The 15121-nt window shown below is 40.1% G+C and overlaps 1 protein-coding gene and 1 long non-coding RNA gene across 2 annotated transcripts in view; one reads left to right on the forward strand and one right to left on the reverse strand.

The window, feature by feature from the left end:
- Window positions 1–218: 218 nt before the first annotated feature.
- LOC137464372 (uncharacterized) lies at window positions 219–4505 on the reverse strand. Its single transcript, XR_010994207.1, has 3 exons — window positions 4368–4505; window positions 3235–3357; window positions 219–580 (listed from the first exon to the last, which is right to left on the reverse strand). It is a non-coding gene; the product is annotated as an uncharacterized lncRNA (long non-coding RNA).
- Window positions 3867–15121, forward strand: part of ADAMTS19 (ADAM metallopeptidase with thrombospondin type 1 motif 19) — a 143532-nt gene continuing 132277 nt past the window's right edge. Inside the window, exons 1-2 of the mRNA XM_068175667.1 lie at window positions 3867–4189; window positions 5166–5776. Of these exons, the coding sequence (XP_068031768.1) occupies window positions 4105–4189; window positions 5166–5776 (696 nt within the window). The 5' untranslated portion in view covers window positions 3867–4104. The remainder of the gene's footprint in view (window positions 4190–5165; window positions 5777–15121) is intronic.

A 15121-nucleotide genomic window follows, 5' to 3' on the forward strand; every position in this document is an offset into this window, starting at 1 on the left:
CAATGCACTTTAAGGAAGTAGAGGTATTAAGCTCACAACAGTTTGACACATATCTTACTCAGCAGGTCATCTGATTGTCCTACTAAGTTCAGATGTAACCGTAAGATTTGCTCAGCAGTAAGAGCTGCAAAAGAGAAGTTATTTGAAGTGATCTTAAATGCATACCTTTTAAATAAACCTTCATGTTGAGCTTGTAAATAACAGTATAGAATTACAGACTAAATGTTCAGAGTTTGTGAGCTAGCAGACAGTGGAAATTCACTGTTCAGTTGAAGAGGTAGGGAACACAACATTTTCTAAAAGGGAAAAAACTTCCTTTTCATTCATGATTAGGTGGAGAAAATTTGCAGCATTAGTTCACATGTATCTTTTGCATCAGAAGATATTTTGTTCGATCTTCTTTGAAACAAGTTTATTTAGACTGAGATAACATTTGCAAAGCACCCAGAAACGGGAAGATGTGAGTTTCTGTTTCTAATCTCAGTGGACATATGATATGTGGCCTTAATGTAGTAAGCACCGTTCAAAACAGAATTGATTTCTTCCATCCATCCAGAGTATTTTCTTAAGTTGTAAAAATCTGAAACAAATATACTTAAGGATTTTTAAAAAGTCAGTAGTTCAATAGTTACATATAAAGCATATGCAAAAAATAATTAATAACTATATCCTTGTGAAGAGGATTAAAGGTTTGTGGTTCTTTGGCAACAATTACTGGAGGAAATATTGTATGCAATGCAAAGCTGAGGTAATCTTAAAACCCCTTTTTATGCATAAACATGAATTAGCTTTTACAGTTAAATGATTAAGTAAGGACAAAAAACAAACCAAGGAAAGTCTCTGACTGATGGTGGTGTTTATATTGCTAGAAGCTGATATTTTGAATTCAATAGAATGATCTGTCCATACTTACCTTAATCCTCAGAAATAAATCACTCCTAACAGATAGTAAATGAAATGAGGGTCTGGGGGAAGCAGGGATTTGGCCCTTGCTTTTGTAAGGTAAGACAGCAACAGCAGCACAGGTTTAGATAAAACCATGGGGTGAGGGGTGTGAAAGTTGAAAAATCATACTGATGTCTACAAAAGATGGCTTGAGATGTCTATATTTTGTTATCAGTGTTCATGAATGATCTTGGCATTCTGAAAGAACAGAAAGTCAGCCTGTGGTGGAGACTGGGAGAATCTTTGCCCTGACAGTCCTTAAGGGAGTGATGGCACAGTTTTGTAAATGTAACATCAGGGAGGACTAAACAAAAGTAAATTGCCAAATTTCCATTGATTTCAACAAAATTGGGTTGATTTATCCCAGTCAGGAAGGACGGACAAGGACATATTCTTTACTTCCTTTTCTGTAATTTTTTTTTCTCATGTCAGTGAGATGGTCTGAATCATTGTTATATTTTACAAATTAACACATGCTTTACATTTGTGATTCTGCACAAATCCTGCAAAATGCCAAAAGGCTTCCACCTTTCAGATGGGTTATGCAGTTTTAAGAATTTACTGGAGAAAACAATTTTTCTTTGTACAAAGCAAAACATTTTGCTTTGTATCAAGTCTGAAGATACTATTTCTTCCAACTTTACAAATGCATAATGCCTCCTGTACCACATCTTTGGTAAAGTAAAAACTATTTGGCAGAACTGGAATGTCTTTGTGACTAAGAAAATAATGTCTTGCAGAGTGCACATGGACACAATATTATTCTCCCTGCAAACTAACTGTGGCATGAAATAATTTTGTTCCTTTAATTCTTATTCTCTTAAACATAGGCTTCCCTGCACTAGTCTCATAGTGAATACAGTTAGCATGTGCTGGGCTACAATATCATCTACCAGCATTAACCTATGACCAGACTCTCTGTTAAAACTAATGAACACCAGTAGGGGCTCTATTTTATAGTGCTCTTTCCCCAGACTTAAACACAGAGAACTTCCCCTTATATTTTTACTTTAACTACTGAAACAATAAAAGCAAAACATGAAATAAACTAAAGAAATTTGTTGCAGCTCAATGCTGATTTTAGCTTGCCCTGTATTCCTATGTGGAGAATTATTAGAAATGTTTTTTTTCTTTGGCTGGTGATGAAGGCAAACATATTAAAGTCTTTCTCAATTGGCATTTTAAAAAATGCCTTTATCCTTAGCAGTTTGTGTTGAAAAGGCCAAATTCTCCTTACCTTAGTGTCAAAACCAGTGTTTTGTGTCTTTTTAGTAAGATTATACACGTGAACAAGAGAAGCAGAATTTTGTCCAAAGGGACCAACAATTTCAGCAGATTGGAAACAGTCCCAGCATTCACAGTTTTAAAGTAAGCATATTGACATGCCATATCTTTTTTACCTTATTCCCCCCTTGTTATACATTTATGTATTTTGTGATGTAACTATATGTACAGTAAAGGTCATCTTTGAGAATTTTTGCATCTTGCATGTACATTCTGATTTGTTATAACAAAAATAAAACTGGAATTTGTATCTGGTGTTTTCACAGGAACTTATAAACAACATTTTGCAGCATTTCCTGATCAGCTGTAAGGAGAGTTGTGGCTATGAAAAGGCTGCAGGATTTGGCCTATTAACTAATTCCACTGTAAATTAGTACTTATGTTTTATTTATTTGGAAAACAAAGCTTCCTTTGAAATGCATTTTAAGGTCACCTAATTATCAGGCAAATACCAGTTTGCAGCCCTGAATGAAAAACTCCCCTCCTCTTAATCAATTTATCTTGTTTTCACTGACTCGCTCCAATTTTGCTTAGTATTGGTTGGCTCAAATAAAAATAAAAATTAAAACAAAAACAAAAACCAAAACAAACCAGGGTATGATAACCTTTTCCCCCTATAAAATGAAACAACTAATAAAAAATGCTATTTGGAGTTAGCTGAGAATACCTATCTGTGCAGTATACATTTCAAGCAGCTATCGAGCAGAGCAGAGACCAAAAGCCAGCTGCATTTGGCTTCCGTGGAGTCTCAACATGTCTTATATTTGGAGCTGTAACACGTGATTTTTGTTTGCTTGTATGTTTTGCTTTTTACTTTACACAACTAACTTCTAGAAAGAATTCTTGCAACTTCTTATCTTCCCCTTAACGGCACAGATGTCCTTCCTCACGGCACTGGATTGCTCTGCCTTCCCCTAAGGCACAGCAATCACCTTTGACACCAACAACAGTAGGTAAAGCAGCAGAAGTTATGACAAAATCCGACTTTCAGAGGGACGTGTTTACCTGTTGCTTTTGCAGTTCATGCTGATGCTAGATGTGTAGCTAAAACTTTTTCCTCAGCTCCTCGTTTACTCGTTCCTCTGCTGACAAGGGCCGGGGTGGAAAGTGATGGGTTTCCATGGAGAGCTGCGTGGTGGGGGCAAAAGGAGTTTAGAATCAAATTACACAAAACTAGGCAAAACCAGTGTCTGCTGCTCCCTGAATTTAGGCAAAGGCTCCACTGAGCGCCTTGCTGGCGACGGGGATGAGGGGAACCCTTCCTGCCGCCGGGGCGCACGCGGTGCGCGCCCCTCACGGACGGGAGGGACGGCCGGGGTGCGAAGCGCCGTCTCCCGGGAACGTAGCCGGGTCTCGGCTCCTCGCGGGCCCGCTCGGGCGCCTGCCCGCGGCCCGGCGGCGGGGTTGTGGCGGGCCGAAGGAAGGGGGGCCGCGGCGGGTGCCCGCCCGGGCGGGGCGGGGCCGGACGGGACGGGGCCCGGCGCGTCCCGCCCCGTGGGGGCGAGCGGCGGGCGGGGGCAGCGCGGTCGCTGCCGCCGGGGCGCAGCTGCCCGCCCGCCGCCGGGCGCTGTGTGCGCGCACGGGCCGCGCTCCTGCCTGCCTGCGCCCACGCACACGCACGGACACGCACACACAGACAGACAGACAGAAACACGCACGCACATACACACACATACACGCCCGGCCGCCGTGTGCCGCGCATCCCGCGCCGGCGGTGCTGCCCGCCCACCCCTCCGGGACGGGCTACTCGCGCTCTCTCGAGTTTCTCCGCGGGCGCCCAGGTGGCTGCGCCCCACGGCACTCCCCGCTCGGCCCGGCGCGACTCGGCACGTCCCCGCGTGTCTTGCCAGCCGGCGTCCCGCGGGCGCGGAGCCGATGGCGCTGGGAGGAAGGATGCGCCTGAGCCGCGTCTGCTGCGTGTTCTACCAGCTGTGCGTGCTGTCAAGCGGGCTCGGCGCAGGTAAGTGCGCGCCTTTCACGGAACGGGCCGATCCCGGGGTGGCCCCCGCGCCCCGCCGGCTGCCGGTGGCGATACCTGGCCATTGTTAACCGCGCCCGACCCCCGTAAGCGATGAGTGGTCAGATAATGCGTGCCTTGGCTGTGAGGGTGCACTGCGAAGCGCTGCTCTGTACGAGACCTGATTTCCACAAGCAGCCCTGTCATCTCTCCTGGCTGTGCTGTTCCTAGAGTGTGCAATGAATGTGTAAATAAAACTGTTTCCTGTCTCAGGCTAGTGGAGGTTGTGTGTACTCAGATCTTTGTAAACATAATGCTGGCATGGTGGACTTTGGTTGTATTGTGATGTAGAGTGTGTAGGGTATGCAGACATCAGTAGTTAGTGATTCTAATTCAGTTTCATTGTAAGAATGGTCATGATACAGCATGTGCATGCAACTGCTACTTGTATGTGCAGCCATGGTGCGTGTGTGTGTATATTTGGCCGAACTTTGGGAGCCATAATGGGTCTTCTACAGCATGCTGAGAAGAAGGTTGAAATTTTCAAATTTGTTCAGGTTTTCCCCAGCAATTTTTTTTTTTTTAGCTATATGAGAAAGTTGTTGCTTTGTCTAAATGATGAAGGGTTTATGCAACTTTCCTTGCATGGAGGTGGTGATCAAAAGGAAGGACATCCTCAGCTACTGGTACAAACACAACTTCTCCCCATCTTGGGATCCAAGCTTTCTCTGTGTTCTGCAGAACCTTGGTGTGTTCCAGACACATCAACAGAACAGACCCATTTAGCAGCTGGTCTCCCTGCTGTGCGTAAGGACAAGATGAAAGGGACAAATGAAGCCCACTGTATTTTGTGTGGCATGCTTGTTGGTCTAGGACTCAGAAGGACCATCTTGTGGTGGGCAAAGGGGAGGGTTTTTAGCAGGCACTGGATGCTGTTTGGTGCTCCACTCATTTAAAGCATCTGCTGCATTTCCCACAGGTCTCCATACTTCAGAAGAGACTGAGGAGTGGGAGATTGTCTTCCCTGCACTGTGGAGCCCTGGCCAGCAGGAGCCAACGGGTGGCAGTGGTGGTGGTGGGGGTTGCAACGTTGACCCCAGTAGTGGGAACCGAAGCAGCACTTTCAGTGCCCCAGTCACTCCTAGCCCAGTGGCTGGCAGCTCCCGTGAGGTGCGTTCAGTCTCCTCCTCAGTGGATGGGCAGGTGCAGGCTGTAGGGGAGGCAGCAGAGGAAGAGGACACTGAGGATGAGTATGAGTCTCAGGAGTTTTACCACTGGTCTCCCCTGCCTCAGGGGTCTGGTGCTGCCTCTCAGTTGCCAACACCACCATCTCCCCCGCCACCACCTCCAGCAGAGGATGGAGATGAAGTGCTGCTGAGGATCCCAGCTTTTGCTCGGGAACTCTACCTGCTGCTCAAGAGGGACAGCCGCTTCCTGGCTCCTGGCTTTGCTGTTGAAGAGCGGCTTGCGGGTGAGGGCAAAAGTCCACCCAGTGCCACACAGTCGCAACCTGAGAGAGCTTGTTACTACAGTGGTGCTGTCCTGCGCTACCCGGGCTCCTTCGCCTCCTTCAGTACCTGTGGTGGACTGGTAAGATGACCTTGCATGCACCTGGCCTAGTACCCAGGTCTCCATCCAAGTCCCTGCTTTATGTATTGCTTTTCATTCCCATTCCTTTCTGAAAGTCTTCTTTCTTTCTTGGTAGCATCTTGGGTCCTACCACTGTACCTAACCTCATTTTTTAACAATTTTCCTATTCATAGTCTTCTCATAACATTTTTCAAATCCTAATTCTGCCTTTAGCCTGTACAGTCGTGATATTATTTATCCTGTTTCCAGATCCATAGCTTTCTGGTTGTGGATTTCCATCTTCTTACACCGTCCTTTCTTAAACTTTTCTCATCTCCATCTGTAATTTTATCTTACCTTCAATGAGTTTTGTAATTAGATACCTCCATACTCTCTCTCCTTTATTTTCTCTGTCTCATCATGTCTCCTGCAGTCCATTTGTAATCCATTTGTTCTTCATTCTCATCTTGCATTCTAAAATTATTTCCCTCATTTGAATTATCTTCTGCAGCTCAGTTTCCAAGCTCTTCTGTCTTTTCTATTTCTAGCAGTATTTTACCAGTGTCTCCTTTCTCCTTTTCATTATTCCTTTTCTTTCACCTCTTTGGCCTTTTTTCTCTGCCTCACAGCTTCCCATATGTGGTACCTGTAGTTACTTGAATTTGGAACTTCTTTCCTTTTAACTCCTCCATAGAAGAATGCAATGACTATGTTCTCAGCAGAAATCTTAATGCAGTCAGACCTTTTTGATTGTTATTACTTCTGTGGTGTACTTTTCTTATTTAAAACAAGCTCCCCCTGCTATTACTTCTGGTGCATCAATCATGATTTTTGCTAGATAAAGAGCAGAATTGGGTACAACAGCAGTGATGAGACAAAGAGCTGCAATCCTAAGGTGCTTGCAGGTGGGTGGAAAGTGTAGAAAGTAAGAAAGTTTACCTGTGATGGTATAGAATGTTGGCAGGACCTTAAAAAAGCCCCAGTTATTGCTACTATTATTATCTTCATTTGGGGCTTTTATGTAGCAACACAAATGAGCATTCTTGCAGCACTTAACAGAAATTAGAATAGAAAGGGTAATGGTGCTGGAGAGGGTTAATATCCTCCATAATCCTGAGGTTTGGGTGTAAATCACCATAAACCGCATGGTGGATTTTTTGCTTGTATTTCTTTCTGAATTTGAACATCTAACTTGCTCCATTGCTGATTCATGAAGATATGCCTATTTATTTGTATGGCTATGAAGTGAGACCAGGTAAAATGTGGAAATTTTGACTTATTATTCATTTGCCTATTTGAACTTATTCAAAAATTAACACAAACTGAAAATAGTGGATTGACACCAAATAAAATATTTGCCTGCATTCATGCAAAGTGAAACTGCCAAGTTTCACACAAGTCTTAAGTGGTTGGCATCTATTTATTGATAATTTGTCAGATTTTCCAAAGCAAGGTAGTAGAATTAAATGTGGAGAAATATATTGAAAGTCAATTTTTGGTGGTTTGAAAGCAATCAGGAAAAAGAGTTTTGTGTTCATGAAAAGCATTTGACTTCTGTGCTCCTTCTTATTTTGAAAGTTTTACTTCTTTCTACATTGTGTTTAGGTAAAATTAGGTTGGAAAATCTTTGTAAAGAAATTGGTGGAAATAATTATCACCTTTCTATTATTACTACTCAAAAGCCATGTACATCATTGCTTGTCTGTAAAACCTCGGATTTATTATATAAATTGATTCAATTTTTGGATAGACCCCAGTTTCTAGAGACCCCCATTAGTAATTTTTGATTCTGTTAGACTTTACTAGGAGTACCAGCTTACTCCAAAGCCTTTGGTCATCTAAGCATGCATGTGCCCAGATCATGTTCTCCATCTAGAAAACTCCAGATGAAATATAACATATTCTGTGTATCTCAAATAAAATTGTCAACTGTTGTTGATGTTGACTGGTGTTGTCTTGATCCTCAACTGTCCTCTCTTGTTTGTGGTGAAATAGTTAAGCAGCTGTTCTTCCTGAGAGTGTTGCTGTGTCAGGCATAGTTAAAAAAAATTGCGCAGTGCTATTATGTCAAAGTTGTCATAACAAATCCTAAGCTATTTGTCATTCTTTATTCAGTCGTTGCTTGGGCTCTATTACATATGTAAGTTGCTGAGTTTTCAAGAGTATTGAAAAAACACCCTAACATGCGTTGGATATTCCACCCTGTTTCATCTAGGCCTGACCCTGCAAATAGAGCCAAGCCGTATTTCAAACTACATTTTCTTTTTTTTTTTTTTAGTATGTAAAATAACATTGAAACTTGTCCCCAAAAATATTCTATTGTTGTTACCGGAAATAGAATTTATTTTCTCACTTTAAATACAAAGACATTTTAGAGAAAATACGAATGTCTTGGATACACTCTCATTTCAAAGCCTTGCTGACCTTGGGTTAGGTTTAGTAAGCTGCATACACTTTGGAAAGTCAAATGTGGGCTAATATGCAGCTTTGATTACACCATTGTGCTCCTCAGAAATAGCCTTTTAGTGAGTCTTTTTACTGACCAAAGAGATTAGGTGTAGTCTGACAGACAACAGTGATTATGCTGTGCAGGAGAAAGGGTGAAGAGTGTAGTCACATGCAGGGAAAGGTCATACCTGGCAGTACAGGTGTATGGCTGTTGTTGTAGGACTAGTTTTGTCAAAAGATACTGCATTTTCAGTAAATTAAAGAGAGGCCTTAGGTGAAATTGTTGTGCCATCCATATAGGATGCTGGTATTGGTTCCAGTTTCTCAAGGCACAGAGACGTCACATGCCAGTGATATTCAGGAAGTAGGGGGAAATAAAGGTCTGTGTAGTAATCCACTTATGTACACAGAAAGAAGAATATTGCTGCAGATGTTAATGACCTTACCCTCTGAAGCTGAAATTTAGATAGATGCTTTTTGAATATTTCACTGGTTGCATTTGTGTAAAGCATCTAACATACAGGACAACATTAAAGCTTCCCTATATTATTTCACAGTTCTTGAGAGCGTCAGTAGTGTTTTTTTTTCTTAAGCTGCTCATCAAGAACCAGTATGGATGGGTAATAATAATAGGGCTCCTAATGTATCATGAAAGTCATGTCAAAATACAAGTGAGAAATGAAAGCTGTACTCCTAGATAATTACTAACCAAATTCTGACTGCAAGCATTCAGAAGTGTCTTCATTCAGCTGCTTAATCTTGACAAACAAAACATAAGTCAGTGGTTATTTTCTAATGAACCTAAAGATTGGAGATACACATGGACTATCTAGAAAATTCATCATGGTGACCTTGGTGTGATCTCAGAGCTCACATGATCAGTGGTGACAGTCCTCTCCAACTCCTTGGTAAAACACTTGTGGATAGCTCAGTGGGATGTACTCTGAGAACATTTTGGGATTCTGCACTGGTACTCTGGGAAGATGAAAAAGGAGAGGTTTCCAAGGATTCTCCCATCTGCATGCTGACTGCCTACTTCTTGTTCATGGTTAGCCAAATACCAGGATGTAAACAGTCCTGCTGATGCCACTGAGACTGTTCTTCTGAAAGTAATGGATTGCAGAGCTGGACCATTAATTATTTAAATGGTTGTTTCTTCTGTTTGCTTGTGTTCTAACATAATATTTGAAATAAGAAAAAAATTGTGTAAAAGGTTATTGAACAGTTTTATTTGTGGCTGGTAATACATATATATGTATATGGTAATTTTGTATAGCATGCTGTAGGAGAAACTTACTGTGGACATGTAATTAAGAAATCAGACTGCTGGTTCTTTATCTACTGCTAGAATGAAAGTTGAAATAGTCTCACTGCTTTTAACACAGAGTGCTGTAAACATGGAAAATATGTGCTTTATCCCTTACTCATTTAATTTCAAAAATTGTATGACTACAATTTTTTCTCAGTAATTAATTCCTTAGGTACTACTCTATGGCTGTGTACGGACAGGCAGGGATTTCCCCAAAGTTTCTTCTTCTTTTGATTGAAGCAGTCTGCAATAAATAGAGAATAACTATTTCTGTTTAGGCCAAGAAAGGATCTGAATGTATTTTTATTTCTAAAGCAATGGAACAGATTTAGACTTTCAGGAAGTGCAAACAGGAGCAAATGTAGACAGAGAGAATGGACAGAACAATGCAGCTTCTTGCTGCTGTGCTGTTCATCTCAGCTTCTTGTAGGTTGTCTAACAGAAGATCTCTGTAGCTCTACCTAAGAAGACAACATTGACATTTGGGTTAATTTACTGGAGAGAAGTTTTGAAGTTCATCTGATTTTCACTGGATCTTAAGAAAGTGAATCAGGCAATAGCATTTTTATAGTTCTGATGAATCTGTGTAAAATACAATTTGCAATTAAAAGTAATGTGCATTTTCACAGCGACTTGAGTTGGAGCAAGTTTTAGCATATCTCCAGTCCAGGGAAGAGCTCTTTAGAGAAGTGTGTGGTGCTTTTATTAGGCGTCATTGCTAGTGACAAGCAGGTTTTTAAATATCTGATCAATAGTGTATAAACAAGTACTTAAATAGCTCTATCCAAAGCAATGCTGTCGGCATCATCAAAAGAATGAATGACAATTGTTCTGTGCCATGCAGAAATGTGTCAGGTGTCATTGGAGGACAGCATTTCAGTGAGTATTTCTAATTGTAATGTCCTACTTTTACAATAAAACAAGTAAATAAAGATGTGAAAAATGTATGTGCCTTTACTGGCCAATGGAAGGCCAGTATAGTGCTTTGTATTGTGCTTTAGTTAAGATTTGAAAAAAACCTGAAGCAGCTCTAAATGAAATGCATGGCTTTTTTACTTCTGACACAAAGTTTGTGAAGATTAGTTTTGAAGATTAGTGTTATTAACTACTAGTAATTGAATGACACGTGATGGATTAGAAATACTTTAGACTTCTTAGGATATTCTAGTTTCACATGTCCCTTACATTCAGGACACTAGAGCTTCTAGAAAACTGCAATTATTATTTTGTACCTCTCCAGTGATGACAGTCTAACTTTGTAGCTCGTCTCAGAACAGTCAGAATGAAATTGGAATGAACAATAGTAATAAAATTCATTAAGAAGTTTTTGTTTTCCTACAATTCTGCACGCAATCGCTTTTGGGGATAGGATTCAGCCTGAGAAAAGGCTGAATCTGTGTTTTGACATCTTTCTACCTAGACAGGGATTTTAACCACAGTGTTTCAACATTTTTATATGGGAAAAATCCCAGTGAATATAGTTTTTAGTTACACTTCCGTGTGATTCCTGCAATGAGAGTAGTGCCTGATATGGCAAGTATACTTGAATTTTTTTGACAGTTCAAAAAGATTTGGAAAACTGTACTGAACTTCTACCTTTTGGTTGCACAGATTTCAGTGGCAGTGCAAAATTTAACCTGCTGTAACTCCTTTCCTGGCATAGGATCTGATGGGTTAAAGATGAATAGGCTGTTTGCATGTGGTATGAGTAATGAGTCTTTGCTGTGTGGTGGATGTGCAAGCTAAAGTCTTGCTTTTGTGAGTATCCCTGCTTTTGTCCACCTCTGATAGCAGGTGGTCAGAACAACTCATACATTAGGGCTTCATACATTGCTCTGGGAAGCTGCGCTGTTACAGGATGTGAGCTCCCCCTGCAAGGCTCTGAGACTTAAATAGACTTCTTGCTTCGATCAGAGCCGAATGCAGCTACCCCATTACACATCCTGAATCATACAGTACCCACATGCAAGCTGAAATGGGTTAAATACCCAGCCTTTTGTCAACCAAATGTAGTGCCCCTTCCTCCCCACCTTAGTGACCCTTGCAGTTATCCAGCCGTATTGAGTAACTTCCACACCAGATGCTTCTCGAAAGAAATTTGAGACAATTAAAGCTTCTTTTATGCTGGTGGCAAGCATTAGAAAACAGATCACCAACAATTTTTCATTAAAGGGTAAAGAAAAGAAAATATTAACAGTCTTTTTGGTCTATATGATACATACATGCTGAAGTTTGACATTGCAGAAGGAGGATTATAAAATTCAATAGGATTATCCTTACAGGCTACCAGGATAAAATTAAGTACAAACTCTCTCCTATTCACCCAGCTTCCTGAGATCCTTAAATGAAGGGAGAACAAATAGAAGCAGTCTGCCTACTGTTTCATTATGAGTTTGTTAGAGAAAGGAAATTTTACTGAGAAGGACAGAAATAAATATGTGAATGAGAGTACTTTCTGAGTATCCCATACTGAGAATTCACAGCTTCAACAAGATTTGCTTTCTTGACTTTAGTATGTGCCTTATTTGTGTTTTCAACATGTTTAAATAGGCAATTAAAATTTGTGATCAGTATAAATTGGTAATAAGGTAGGGCATGATTGGAAATGTTAGAACTGAAAGCAGCTTTGCTCTGCTATGAAAGTGTTTTGAGTCTTTTTTTCCCTCAGAACAGAAAAAACCAAAACAAACATCCCTGGGAAAATAAAGGATTGGACAAAAAAATTAGTGCTTTCTACCTTCGCATAAGGTTGGAGTACTAATGAGATGTGTCAGTGCTCCTGGTTGAATGAAGTCTTTCAGTGTCTGTGTTAAAACTCATCTGGGTTGTTCCTCCTGGATTTACATGACAGTGGAAGGTGTGACTGAGGAGGGCAGCCAGCCCTGTAGGAAGTCTGGTTTCCAACAGGACAAAACGAGTTGTTTACATGAGGTTGCTACGGCATGGTTAGGCAGAAGCACATCTGCCCCATTTTTGCCTCCAGCTAAAGTTTAGCAGCTATGTTTGTAATCTCTGTGTTATATTTAAATCTCTTTATTAAAATATCACCTTGAAAATCTAATGAAGCAGAGCTCAGCACACAGTAGAGAAGCCTAAGAAAATTAAAATGGAATGATTGTGGCCAGCTGAAATAACTAGCATATATGTACAAGAAAAACACTGTTAACAAACTTGCTGAACAGGAAGTTAATTACAAACAGAACTATTAAATCTAGGTTGTGTGTGTGTGGGGGGGGGTGTTTTGTTTTCTTTCTCTTTATTTCTTTCTTTCTTATAAAGGAAAGGAGTACTGGAGATGGTATCCCTTTAAAATTTTATTACTGTCATTAAGTGCCATAAACCAACAAAGATCTGTTTAAAGATAAAGGAATAAACCCTCTTTATTTCTGTTTTTCCTCCTGGGTTCTGATGTTGCAGTCTGTTACTATTGTTCTTTAACTTTCTGGATGAAACATCTTTTGGTTAGATTTTTGTTTTGTGTGTCTGAGACCTCATCATAATTCATAAGAAGGATAAGTCTTCTAAACATAGGAAAAGTATTGTTAATGTAAAGATGAAAGATTTAGCAAATTAGGTTTGACTTAGGCCAAGACTACCTTTGAACTGTAAGAAACTTTGTTTCCCTTTATATTAAACACTGTTGCATGGTATGTGAGATTTTGGGCCACCATGCTTCAGACCGCATGGTAATGATTCCTTTCTTCTAAGAGCTATCTTACAATGATGCCGGTGCTCTGTCCTGAGACAGGTTTGATTTGTGATTCCAATCCTGCTTATAACAGCCTGCTTTCTTCCTAAAGTGCCTAGTTTCATTACAAATACTTTCTTTGCAATATATTTCTGAGTGATAATTAGAAATTAGAAATACACTATCTCCAGAGTGGCTTCATTTAAAGAAAAAAAGAGAAAAAAAGAGATTGCTGTGCATCACATGAGATCTCTACCTATTGTAATTAGCATATAAAGTTATTAAGGTTATTTTTCAAGATGGAGAAGTGAGATGGTAAATAAAAAAAATTGTGTAATTCCATTAATTAAATTAGTAAAATAGTGACATTTTGGCCTCTTAATTTGATGTTGACTGCTTTAAGAAGAAAAGGCAGAGCACTGAGTGTCTTCCAGCTACAAATGCTAACGTTAGAGAAACCAACATTTTTTTCAGAACATGTATCCCTGGCTTATATATCTCATGTATCTGCCAATTGTTTCTTCACTAGCAAGTGAACCAGAATTTTTAAAAGAACCAAATGTTCTCCAAGTTGCAACCCTTGTAATATTATGTAAAAGGACTGTTCTTTGTCTTTCTTTCCAAAATGTTTTCTTGCAGGAGTGGAGATTATATTGGTTGTTAATGATGGATTGTGACAGGGGAAAAAAGAGCAGCATCCGTGATCTCCATGCTAAATAAGATAAAAATAGGGGGAGCTGGGAAATAGGGAAAAAAAACCAAGAGAAAGCATCAGGTGTGCAAGCTGTGAGATTGATGGAAAGTGAGAATATTCAAGAGGAGTCTATGAAAATCAATGGTCATGTAGAAGTTAGTATTCAAATGGTGAATATATGAACACATCTCTTTGCTATGTGATGAGGAGAACTACCTCAATAGAAAGGAGCGAGACAAAGCAATCTGGATTTGTGGCAGAATGAGATGTTTTTGCAGACATTTTTCTGTGGAGTGTGTGTCTTTCCTTGGTTTATTCAGATCTCTCAGGTGACTTCAGGGTTATAGCAGGAGGGCTAGTTGGTTACTCCTTGCAAAGAAGTTGTGGAAATAGCGTGAAATACACCAAGCATGAACATCTGTCTTATACTGCAGATCCAGACAGTAGCTGGTCAAATTTTTATAAACCAATAGCCCAAAACATCTATATTAGTTTTAAGATCAGATGTGCATCTGCAGTGCATTAGCAGTTCAGTTAACCTTTTGTTGTTAACATGTCATTGCCTGGACAACCTGGTCTTCTTGGGTTTTTTTTTTATTGTTTCTCATATGCCATCATAAATAAGCAATAAGTAATATTTGGAAGTGAAAGAATGAAGAATATTTCTAGTGCTAATTTTAGATCAGTTGATTTAGAATTAGAAATCAATCTCCTAACATTAGCTGCTAATAATACATACATCTGCATGTAAGTGAATAGAAGTAAAATTTTTTTGGAAGCCTGTTCTGTTGAATGTTTTTCTTGGGTCTACCAGTACTTCAGTCAGAATTACTTTCTGAATGAGTTTTGCATCCAAAAATGTAGAAATGTGCCCAAAACTGACTTGTGAAGTGATTTAGTTTCTGTGTGATTATCTTCCAACAATTCCATATGCTTGTTTTATGATCTCAGCTGTGCTACCTTAAGTTCTCATTAGATGTCAGAAGTTTAACTGGGTCAAGTCAGGGCAAGCTTATTTAGATAGCAGCAAGTTAAGGAAAATACAAATATTTCTGCACATGATGTTAATTCATCTGGGCACAACTTTTTATGCTTCAGGACAAAGTAAATGTCCTGCTCTGTCCCTCTGGGTTTCAGGGGATGTTGGGTGGAAGAAGTGACCAAATGATGGCTACAGCCATTATAGTTATGCCATCTTTTATATAGAATGTTAAACTCTGCTTCAGA

The sequence above is a fragment of the Anomalospiza imberbis genome, chromosome Z (assembly GCF_031753505.1).
Source record: "Anomalospiza imberbis isolate Cuckoo-Finch-1a 21T00152 chromosome Z, ASM3175350v1, whole genome shotgun sequence".
NCBI lineage: Eukaryota > Metazoa > Chordata > Aves > Passeriformes > Viduidae > Anomalospiza > Anomalospiza imberbis.